This window comes from Rosa chinensis, chromosome 7 (genome assembly GCF_002994745.2).
Source record: "Rosa chinensis cultivar Old Blush chromosome 7, RchiOBHm-V2, whole genome shotgun sequence".
Taxonomy (NCBI): domain Eukaryota; kingdom Viridiplantae; phylum Streptophyta; class Magnoliopsida; order Rosales; family Rosaceae; genus Rosa; species Rosa chinensis.
The window spans coordinates 51,227,086-51,239,305 of record NC_037094.1 but is presented as its reverse complement, the minus strand read 5'-3'; the positions used below and the strand labels follow the sequence as shown (position 1 = coordinate 51,239,305).

The 12,220-nt window shown below is 40.5% G+C and overlaps 2 protein-coding genes across 2 annotated transcripts; both read left to right on the top strand.

The window, feature by feature from the left end:
- The first annotated feature begins 5,024 nt into the window (after window positions 1-5,024).
- On the top strand, window positions 5,025-5,678 carry LOC112178113. Its single transcript, XM_024316317.1, has one exon. It carries the CDS (start codon window positions 5,025-5,027, stop codon window positions 5,676-5,678), a length of 654 nt encoding a protein of 217 aa, XP_024172085.1.
- Window positions 5,679-5,986: 308 nt separating this feature from the next.
- LOC112177051 (UDP-glycosyltransferase 88F3) lies at window positions 5,987-7,638 on the top strand. Its single transcript, XM_024315232.2, has one exon. The coding sequence runs from the start codon at window positions 6,070-6,072 to the stop codon at window positions 7,501-7,503; it is 1,434 nt and encodes a 477-aa protein (XP_024171000.1). The 5' UTR covers window positions 5,987-6,069; the 3' UTR covers window positions 7,504-7,638.
- The last annotated feature ends 4,582 nt before the right edge of the window (window positions 7,639-12,220 follow it).

Below are 12,220 nucleotides of genomic sequence, written 5' to 3'. Positions count from 1 at the left end.
GTACTCAATGGATGATGCATCAATTGATAATATATACTTCGCAATGTAATTGCATCAAATAGTCATTCATTCCATAACAAACATGTCAGGCAACATATATGCATACAATATAGTTGAGTAGAGGTTCCCCAGATCCCCCTACCTAGATTCCAAGCTATTATTGTATAGAGACATATTCCTGCATAAAAAGTAAATATCCAAGTACAATTCACATTTCCTATGCATAAGCACATAATTTATTTTAAACACAAAGTTATGATTATGCCTTAAGAACATACTTCAATATCGAGCTTATGTCTTGAGAAAATGGTACCTAAAATGTCAGGCCATTTTGGATTTCACTTGAAGTGCTAAATAACTAACCAAAACGTCTTGCAGATTTATTGTGAAGGAAAAATGATTTCACAATGATATAAGTATCTGATATGAATTCAATAAATGGTGTCACATGTTTTGGTTAAAAATAGAAGAATCTCTATGTTCAGTTTGTGGTCGACCTAAACAAGTTTGAATAAAGGAACCTATCGAAACGAAATGGAACAAACAGAAACATAATGAAAATTGTAGAATTTCCTGTGGAAGACCCTCAACTTCGAAAAATCATAACTTACTCTAGAAAAATCTTTTTCATGAGATTTCAATTATGAAATGATCTTTGAGAGGTCTACTGAAAATTTTATGAAGACACCAACTTCAAATACCCAGCCGAAATGTACAGTTTTTAGTAAAAAGGAAACTGGGTCAAAAACAACAGATTGCAGACCTCTGTTTTTAGCCTCAAAATTAACCACTGAATCTTACATGAAATTAGATGAAACTATACAGATATTAAGCCTGAAATATAAGTTTTCAACACATGTAAATAGTTTCTAAAATGAAGATCTAGATCAAAGGATATGGTTGCTCAAAGTTAACTAATGATTATAATGCAGAAACTTGTTCTAGCTTTCTCCAATGCCTACAAACTAATGTTTGAGGTTACTGCTCAGTCTAAGGTTGTTAAACTGATGCATATAGGTTCTTTGATCACTCTAACCTCTTGTTGTTAAGATAAAATAAGAATTCTAACCCAAACAGCAACCTAAGAATTGCTCAGGACACCCATTCTTATGGAACCAGTTCTCTAATCATCTTGATTTGTTTCTATGCTTACATTCTGTTTGAAAATCATTTAGGTTACTAATTATGCAGAAGCTTAAACCAATTTAGACAAGAACTAAGCTAAACATAAGAACAAGAACAATTGAAATAGCTTATAGGACTGAATTCACCTTAATTTGAATCCCATTCAGAATATCAATCAAACTACTCTTGTTAATTCCTCATTCCTTCACTTCAGGCTTCTATTTTCTTTTCCGATCCTTCTATCTTAATCTCTCTCTTTTGTTTTCTTCTTTTCTTTCATGCTCCTATTCCTCAGATACATACTCTTCTTTCTTTCTTTTTCCTTTCCTTTATTTTCTTCTAATCTCCTCTATTCTATCTTGATCTCTCCCTTTTGTTTCCTTTATGTTTATTTCTTTCTTTCTATTTTACTACAGCCCTTCTCTCTATCTCCCTCACTCTCAAGTTCTTTCTGTTCTATTGCTCATTGTATTGTGGGTATGAATCAAGTAGATAGATGCTATTTATACTAGTCAGGTTCTTGGCCATCAAGCAAAACAATCATAATTAAATCTGCATAAAGATATGTTTGTCCATACCTATCACTTAATGATTTGATCACCAAGCATTCAATAGATATAATTGTGCAGTTCTATCTCTTAATAGAAACCTTCATCAGTAAGTATTGCAGAGATAGGTATGAAAGCTCTCATCCCTTCATAACTTAATGACCAAGGTTAAATATAAAAACATATGTGAAGAAGATAAGCTTTATTTCTATAATCTGGGGATGTCCAAGTGATAGCAGTAGACTAGAAGTTCTATGATGGATAAATAGAGCTTGAGCTATAAATTAAGTGATGCCACCTCCAGCTACTAGTTAGCTTAGTTTACAAATTCATCAACACTTATAATTCCCAACTTTGCATAATCACTCAAATAGAATACTTACTCACACTTGGATAATGACTAATAAGAGATTCATCATGCCAATATTCAATCTTTCATTGAGCTACCAACAGTAGGATCATATCACTCTTTTAGATTAGGGAATGCCGGCCACCTCCAATTCTACTCATACTATCAAGATCTAATTACTTTAGACTATAAACTCAACAATAGGTCATATAATATCAAGGTAGATACATGGCTCCGAAAGATTAATTTATTGCTCAAATATTAAGCTGTAGCTGCACTCTAGTTCTTCATATATATATATATATATATATATATATATATAAAGGTCGTTACACTAGTGTGGGGGGAAATGTATAAATTCCTAATGACTATGTCTAGCGTATGTGTACAAGAATACCATAATCTTAACTATATTACCTAAGCACAACATCTAAATTTATCAATGCAATATAAGTTAAATTTATCAATGCAATATAAGTTCACAATCACAACAATCCAACTATATTGTCATCGAATTAATATTTGAAATTAGAATTTACATACTTGTATATAGGGCTGGGTTCGGTACGGTACCGGGCCTTCAAGTCTAAAACCACCTACCGTACCAAAGCTTATTGGTACACAAAATGAAGTACCATTACCGGTACCAAGACTTCGGTTACCAACTTCTCGGTATCGGTTGGTATTGGTTGGTTGGGCCTCCAACCGAGTTTAAGATTGGGCCACGATATGGCCAGAGCCCAAGAATTGAACCTGCTAGGCAAGGCAAGCCCAGATCTTGCAGAGTCAACCCCAACCCGACACCACCACCACCACTGCCATCCCTCCACCACCACCCATATCGTGCCGACTCCACTGCCATCCCTCCGCCACCGCCTAGATCGCGCCGACTCCCCCAAACTGAAGGTCGAGATCCGTTTCAATCTCCTCCGACCCCAAACCAGCAACCAAGTTCCAAATCCCAACCCCTCTAGGTCTGCAAGATCCGAAACCCCACCCCTCAGCGCCCCTGAACTCTCCTTCCTCCTCCCATCTACCATTGTCGCCTACGGCCACAGCCCGTCCGACGACAGCGGGAGTGACAGCAACAAAGTTTGAGGGCTGATGAGCTTGGATTCGAGAGAGAGACTGAGGTGAAAGAAGAAAGAGAAGAAATGACCTTGAAAGAAGAAAAAGATAAGAATCAGAAGGGATGGGAAAGAAGAAGAAGAAGCGACAGAAGAGACAGGAAAAGAAAGAAAAAGAAGAAAGAAGAAAGAAGAAAGAGAAGAGAGAAGAGAGAAGAGTCATCCAAAAAGAAGAGAGAAGAATAAAAAACTAAAAAGAAGAAGATAAGAAGAGAGACAGAAGAGACGGGGAAAAGAAAGAAAAAGAAGAAAGAAGAAAGAAGAAAGAGAAGAGAGAAGACTTAGAAGAGAGAAGAAGAGTCCAAAAGAAGAAGACCAAAGAATAAAAAATTAAAAAAATATGAGTATGATACATGTATTCGGTACGGTACGGTATACCATGTATATGTGAAAATTGAAACCATTACCGTACCGTGTATGTGGAGTCGGTACGGTTATACCGTACCAAGACTTCGGTTACCAAGTTTTCGGCTACCAATTCACTTGGCTCGGCTCGGATGCGGTTAGTACGGTTTGGTTCGGGAGAATTTGCCAGCCCTACTTGTATATGAGGACTAAATAGTGAACTGGTATTCATCTTTCTTCATAAACAAGTATATATAAGGAACAACACATATATATGTATACAAATTTGTAAATAAAAATATTTATTAAAATTTTGGGTTGTCACAGGTTTACACTGCGTTAACAAATCTTGTGTTGTTTGATCCAATTATCTATATAGTTCCATCAAGTGTTTTCATTGATGCTTGTAAAAAATAGAAATTTCGAGGAAATGTTGAAGATATCTTAGATATTTTAGTCCTTGACCAAAACAAAATGTCAAAAACTACCAAGGGTGTGTCTTGTAACGTTTTATGAAACTATTTTAGCCCTTAGGGTGTGTCCTGTAACTGTTTTATGAAACTATTTTTGTAATACTGAATTGTAGAATGAAAACAGGGAATTAAACTACAAGTTTTTAAGATCTAAATACATGTTCGGTACAGAGTATTGTGAAGGAGATCCCCCAATTTTGTTTATAAAATATACCATATGAAATTGCAAGCTTTTGAATCTTTAGTTCAAAAAGATAATTCAATCAAATGTCCCAACCTTAGTTGTTAATTCCTCTAACCCGTGAGATAATCCAATTATATTGAAGCATAAATACGAAGCTTTCACCCTAAATCATCCGTATAAATTAGATCTGACACATGAAAGAGGGATTTTCTAAATCCTTCGTTCTTCTCTACTGCATGATTCTGTAAGTTTCAATTGATTGAAAAAGACGGGGAAGAAGAAAATTAAAACAGTAGATAAAGTAGATGAGATCATGAGAAGAGATGATAAGTTTCAATGGAAATTGTGGGAGAGAAAGATCGATAGAGAGGAGAAGAGTTTGTGGATCTATGTGCTTAAAAGTAAAAAAAATAAATCACATTCTCTAATTGCAAGGTGGGTTGTTTTCAGGAAACAATGAAAACGTCAAAAAGTCATTTCCCATATTTATTCGTAGTTCCTAAATTATTTGCTAAATTTTTTTTTTCCTGATTTTCAAATTTAATGCACCGAACGCAAATTACTTAAAGTTTTAAATTCGTAAAATAAAAACAGTATCACAAAATAATACCGAACGGACCTTTAACTAATTTGAGCTGACCCATGATAAAAGTTCATCATTTTTTTACGCTTAAAAAAGTCGTAATAATTTCATATTAGCAAGCCATTGGCACAGTTGGATACAAACCAGATAAGGAACAAATCACCACCTTGGAAGCTTGGCTACTGGAAATATCTCAAAAAGCTGCCCTCTTGTCTGGTGAGTCAGATTACATGTTGAATTTTGTCTTCATTCACTTATGAGAAATATGGAAACACAGGTGTGAGGTTGTTATGAATCATGGCCAACCAAACCCTTTCATCACAATTGAGAATATTCAACGGAGCATCTCTGAATGGTCAAACAAGTCAAGCTTGTTGACCAAAAGTCAACAAGGTGTGATTAATCAAGAACCCCGCCCTGGTTGGCAACCCCCCAACCCCCAACCCCCCCCCCCCCCCCCCTTTGTAAAAGTTAATGTGGATGGAGCATGGGATGAAGAAAGTCATCATAGCGGGGTTGGAATCATTATCAGAAATCACAGGGGACACTCTATTGCTGGAGCAAGCATCCACGGAAGCCACAACTCTGCCATTGAAGTGGAGGCTGAGGCAGTGGTTAAAGGCCTCCAGCTCGCTGCACACATGAATCTTCAGAAGATCATTGTTGAAGGGGACTGCAATGAAGTCCTAACTGCCCTCAACAATTCATCCTGCCATCCAAACTGGAGAATATCCCCTAGTATCGACAAGATCTCTCATTTAAAAACTTTGTTTGTCGGGATCAATTGGAATTGGATCCCTCGTGAAGCTAACCGTGTTGCGGATGTAGCGGCTAAGCTTGCCAAATTGAGGTTGCGCTCTCATAAATGGGCCAACAGGCCTCCAACCTCTATTGTCTCCATTCTCAGAAGTGACGACGGTCTTCCAGGACCTCCCTGTAGCTAGTTATGAGGATGTGTCCTCTTCTTTTGGCTCTCTGTTGTAGTTTGGATTTCCCTGTTTGTAGTTTCTGTTTCCCATTGTTCCTTTCCCTTGCCCGTGTGGCCTAATGAAATATCATTATTGACAAAAAAAAAAAAAGCTATTGGCACATACTTGTAGTAAATTCTGATTCCTCGTCTATTTGCTCCATTTGAGACGATAGTGAAATCCAGCGAATCGTTGACCAAAAAGAAAAAAAATTCGCATCCAGCATTAGCTAAACAATCCCCACGTGACTTACCTACAACGCAAAATCTGAAATTCTCACCTCTAATTCTGCAAGGCTATAATTAAACAAACCGACACCATAGTTCTCCATGACTCCATCCTCAAACAGTTTCAGAGTTGAGAAAAAATGGAAAACACCATAGTCCTCTATGCAGCTCCAGGAATGGGGCACATGATCTCCATGGTCGAGCTAGGCAAGCTGATCCTCAAGCACTACTCCCACAAATTCTCCGTCACCGTGCTCTACACCACCGGAAGCATGGTCGACACACCAAGCATCCCCGCCTACATCGACCGCATCACCCAGTCCCATCCCTCCATTTCCTTCCGCCGCTTCCCACGCGCCTCCCCAACTAACCACCATGACCAAACTCGCAGCCTGGCAGCCGTGATGTTCGATTTCATCCGTCAGAATGACCCGAACGTCCGCTGTGCGCTACAAGAACTCTCCAAGACGTTTCGAGTTCGGGCGTTTATCATCGACCTGTTCTGCACCTCCGCAATGGCCATAGCCAAGGAGCTCAACATCCCCACTTTCTATTTCTTCACTTCGGGCGCGGCGGCTCTCGGGGCTTTCTTGTATTTCCCGACGATCCATGCACGAGTGAACGAGAGCTTCAAGGATATGACCGACACTGTTTTTGAGTTTCCGGGATTGGGGACTCCGTTGCGTGCTGTCCACATGCCTGAGCCGATGCTCGACCGGAATGATCCGGCTTATTTGGATATGGTCTATTTCTGCTCTCATCTTGCTCTATCAGATGGAATCATAGCCAACACTTTTGAAGAGCTCGAGACTCCAACAGCTATTAAGGCCATTTCTGAAGGTCGATGTGTTCCTGATGCGCCCACTCCTCCTGTCTATTATATTGGACCGTTGATCGATGAAGAAAAGACATCTAGCTCTGCGCATTCCGAGGAGGACTGCTTGTTGTGGCTCGATAAGCAGCCGAGTCGAAGTGTGGTGTATCTCTGTTTCGGAAGCAGGGGATCGTTCTCGGAAGCCCAAGTGAGAGAAATTGCAAGTGGGTTGGAGAGGAGCGGTCAGAGGTTCTTGTGGGTGGTGAAAAAGCCACCTGTTGACAACACCAAACAGAGTCATGGCGTGGATGATTTCAATTTGGAAGCTCTTTTGCCGGAAGGCTTCTTAGAGAGGACTATAGACAGGGGCCTGGTGGTGAAGTCGTGGGCGCCGCAGGTGCCGGTGCTGAACAAGGAAGCCGTGGGCGGGTTCGTGACGCACTGTGGATGGAACTCGGTGCTAGAATCGGTGATTGCCGGGGTGCCTATGGTGGCGTGGCCGCTCTATGCAGAGCAGCATCTGAACAGGAGTGTTCTGGTGAATGACATGAAAATGGCTATTGATGTGGAGCAGAGAGAGGAAGATGGGTTCGTGACCGGCGATGAAGTGGAGAGAAGAGTTAGGGAGTTGATGGAGTCGAAAAAAGGAAGAGAGCTCAGAGAGAGGAGTTTGAAAATTGGGGAGATGGCTTTGGGTGCTCTGGGAGAGCTTGGTTCCTCCAGAAGAGCTCTTGCCAACTTTGTTAACGCCATTGAATGATTTGTTTCTCTTTCTCTAATTTTTTTTGTATGAATAGGAATGTCAATGTGATTTTGGATTTTCTGTTTTTGGAAGTAATGTATATGTAATTTTTGATGATGAGCATGAATAGAAAGAATATTTGGTTGTGCAATATATAACATTTTATGTTGCAAGTTCTGATGCAAAAGTGGAATTTAGGATTAGTCATCCTGCCAAAAGTGGCTGTGACTACATAGAGCTGATAATAGCGATTGGATACGTGGTGACTCTGTATGTGAACCTCAAGAGTTGGTTTACATATTGGGTGGAGCAATCTGGAGTCTGATTCCAATTTCTGATGAAGAAAGACATTGAAACCAAAGAAGATTGCTGGGAAAATTAAGTTTAGTCAGAGCTCGGCGACGCCATGGGATGAAAATTTCAGTGGCAGTGATGATGCCAATCAATGATGTGAAATACGGATCCATTAAGAGAAGCTATTATGTAAGGCACAAGCACGATTAGTTTCAATGTAAGAGCAAAACAGAGCCGTAATAGTTTGCAACTATTTTCCATCCAAACTTTCCGACACTAGAGAAACCTCACCTACAATTCAAACTCAGAGAACAAAGACGTGGCATTACTCAACAAAATAAGCCATCAAATTTCAACCACAACCTTCTACACACCTTTAATGGTAAGGGTTTTGATGAAAGAAACTGACATGTTGGTGACTGAAACCGATAAAATAGAATTCAAAAATTAAAGATACAGTTGCTTCGTGCTGCCAAATCCTAATTCTAGATTTTGAAGCTGAAGAAAGAAGCCTGAGCAAGGAAAACAAGCCTCAATATAATCTATCTTATTCAGGACCAGGTATGGAGAGTGATAGGGATTGAAAGAAACATGGTAGAATCAAACATAGGAGATTTATGGGGAAAGTTTATAATAAGAGGACATAATTTTTTTTTTGAAATGGGCTGGTGCGACTGCCCTCAAGTTTTGATTAATGAAATTGCAAAATACAAGAGGGGGACGTAGAGCCTGAACCCCATATTACAATACGCATAGAGAGAATATCCTGAAATAATACCAAAATTCTCCATTGAAACTATGTATTCTAACAAGCACCAATTAGCAAAGAGTGCACAAATGGCTACTCTATTTGCTTTCACATAACGGTGACATACCGGAAAGATAACTCTATCACGAAGAAGCATCATTGCAAATAACACAACTTTCCCACTATGTTGCCGCACGGAAGTAAATCCGGCGACACTCAATTTCATCCTACCACTAAGAGGTTGCGTCCATTTAATCAAGAAAATAGCTCGCTGCCTCGCTAGGCCAGACAAGGCACACAGAGTGCGCATACCGAGACTAAGCCCACATTGCCCTATCATAGAGAAATAGGTAGTTATTACCGGCATAAAGCCGCAATCTACTAAAAAACAATAATAAAATAAAGCAATAAAGCTAATAACAGGCCAAAAAAGGCCCAAAGACCTATTCCAGGCCCAATCTCCGTCCCAGCCAACAGAAAAATTACAGCAGCCCATTAACCCAGCCCAGTATCGCCCATGACCTTCTGCCACCGTCACATCGTCGTCACCTTTGCACCACCACCACCGTCGCACCTCCGCATTCTCACCACCACCCTCCTTGCTCCTAGCAGATCCACCCCCCACAGTCCCGCCTAGCCTCATCTAAGCCAACGCTTCCAGACCATCAGAACCCACCACCACAGCAACCCAAACCCACCACCTAACTCGCACCCAAACCAACGACAAACACTGGTAGTGCAAACCCATCCAACCAACCCTCGAATCACGCAAGCCAGAGAAATTCCGATCTAACGCATTCGAGCCCCGATCCAGCCTCCCGCCAATTGATCGGTATTGAGCGCCGGTAAGGGAGACCCACCGTAACCTTCGTCGTTTGAGAGAACATTGGGAGGAACTCACACTCCTAAGGCATTACAATAGTTGTTTATGTACAAGTGTTGTGTCTTAAAAAATAAACCCTTGTAACCCAAAGCAGAGAAGCGATCAATAACAGTGATGAGCAGACAATATCTAGATAAAGAAACCAGCTCTAGTTGCTAATCCAGGAGAAGTATCATTACTTCTACTAGGATATGAGTTTCGCTTTTGTTCGGAAAATTAGTTAAACACATCACAAACAGATTTCTCCTTTGACATTGTTGATCTGGAAAAGAAAAAAGCTTCCTCACAACTCCGAATTCATTGATGTATAAGATGCCAAGAGCGAAATTTGAAATTATTTCCACACTCTCACAATAAGGTGCACAATCAGTTCCATGCTAGATCCCAATAGTAAGAAGTGATGATAGAAAAGAGTACTTCATGGAGAGTTCTAGCTACTTTCAGACCAAAAACGATAAAGGAGAGTTCTACTTAAGCTAAATCTTGTTATAGTAATTATGTTTACTGGCTCACTTCTAGGTCTTTTTGGGAGTGTACTGTTTGGATGTGTTTCTTTGGTAGTACCTATCCTTATGTGTTAGTACGCCACTAAAGTCCTCTAATCTAAGAGAAAAATTCAGTCACCGTCCCCAAACTATGCTGCCAAGGCCAATTTGATACCCGAACTCTCAAAAGTATCAATGTGATACCCAAACACGTAATTTGACATCAACGTAATACTTCCGTCAAAAATCTCTAACGGCTCCATTTGTTTGCTGACGTGGCAAGCACATGGGTCCCAAAAAAAAGTTAAATGACAAATTTACCCTTTTCTTTTGTGAATTAATTTTTTTTTTTAAATATTACTTTCATTATTACTGCCGGAGCCGGTAAAGCAGATCGATCCAGTTTTCTTCAGGGATCCGATCTAGTTTTCTATTTTCTAGACTTTCAATCTCTCTCCCCATCCCAAGCGAAAGTAGACTGTGGTCATATAAAATCATCATACATTCATGTCCATAACATTTGCTCGGCTTCATTCATATAGGTACCATGCTCCTCCTCTTCTTGTCCACGAATCCTTACCAACTCCAGCTCTGCAGCAGAACATCTCACTAGTCATTGTCTCCATACCTTTCCATGACCTAAAAATCAACAGAACCAGAGGTAGCAAGACTTCCATAACGCCATAGACACAGACACCCTTCACTGCAAAAAACCGCAAAACTGAAATTCACACTGTCATCTCCTTCAACCTTAGGAAACGGAAGCCGCAGTCTCCGAAACTCCTCCATCTTCAAATCAAAGACAACAATGGGATCCTTCTCGTCATCAAACTCGATATTGTAGTCCTCAATTACCCAATGCAGCTTTTCGTTTACAATAACACCTTGATACCTAAATTACCCAATCCGGACATCAACGCACTCCAATCCGGTGAGCACCAATCTTAGATTGCAAAAAAAAAAGAGAGGAAAAAATAACAACAACGACAACACCAACTCCTCAAATCCCCCAGCGTAGCATCAGCGCAGAGCAACACCTCTTGTCCACCGTTTGTTAGCATCATTGTCGACAGGGATGCTCAGACTTTATTCGGATTCATTTCTTCGGCGACCCAGCATTCTGTTTCTCTCCTTGCTTAATTACCTTTCACATCGAACAATACATAATTGTGGCTATCTCGGCAAATCTATGCTCGAACTTGAACACGTTCTTTCACCGGTCTTCTTTTTGGGAGAAACGTCGTTCACCAGAAGTTGGAGCCCAATAGCAAGACGTCGCAGTCGGGTCTGGTTAAAGGAGAGGCGAGCTTTATGGTGGAAGTACGGTCTCCGAAGGGAAGCCAGTCCAGTTCTAGGGAAGCGAGCTACAAGGAAAGAGGAAGACCATAAGCGAGCTTGACGGCCAAGTGTTCTGCCCCGCCGGTATCTGCAGACCGCCATCACCGCGCCATGGGTGAGCGTTACATCTGCCGAACAGTACCCTCCCTAGATCGAATTCAAGGAACCCCACCTAGATCGGTTTCGGTGGAGATTGAAAGGAGGAGTGAGCAGGTTAGGGTTTGGTTCATATAGGCCGATTCGAAGTGGGATTGAGCGAATTTGGAGGATCATCTCATCAGGGGATGAAGTCCGACATTGAATTGCCTCTCTCTCTCTCTCTTAGGTGATTTGGGGAAAATGACAGTCGAGAGAGTATGTAGTTGCACCGATCTAGTTTTTTTTTTTTAATTAGCTCTAGTGAAAGACCATTCTGCCCTTGACAAAAATATCACATGGGACCCACGTGCTTGCCACGTCAGCAAACAAACGGAGCTGTTAGAGATTTTTGACGGAAGTATCACATTGATGTCAAAATACGTGTTTGGGTACCACATTGATACTTTTGAGAGTTCGAGTATCAAATTGGCCTTGACAGCATGGTTTGGAGACGGTGACTGAATTTTTCTCCTAATCTAAATATGGTATTGAGTTAACATCTCGAACTCTAAATTTTGATCTTAAGGCATCATATTGTATCCTTATTTTCCTACCAGACAACTTAGAGAATAGAGATCGAGGATACACTTGCTACCAACCCCACTGGCCTCCGAGTCAATCAAGGTGTTAGGCCAAGCAATTCGGCTCCCAGACCCTGTCAGTCATAATGAAGAGAGTCTTATTTTCCCTAGTAGTATTCATACTCCTACAGTTCACAATACTAACAATCTAACTTGTATTCAAAAGGAGTTCAGGCCTGTCCTCATTCTATATCTACAGTTTCCGTATATGACTAACCAACCTTCTTCTATCCTGCAATTTGAAATCTCTTGGGATTACAGTAACCAC

Bases quoted from the DNA above. Each gene is read 5' to 3' on its own strand.
- LOC112177051 (XM_024315232.2), top strand. From the start codon at position 6,070: ATGGAAAACACCATAGTCCTCTATGCAGCTCCAGGAATGGGGCACATG.
- LOC112178113 (XM_024316317.1), top strand. From the start codon at position 5,025: ATGAATCATGGCCAACCAAACCCTTTCATCACAATTGAGAATATTCAA.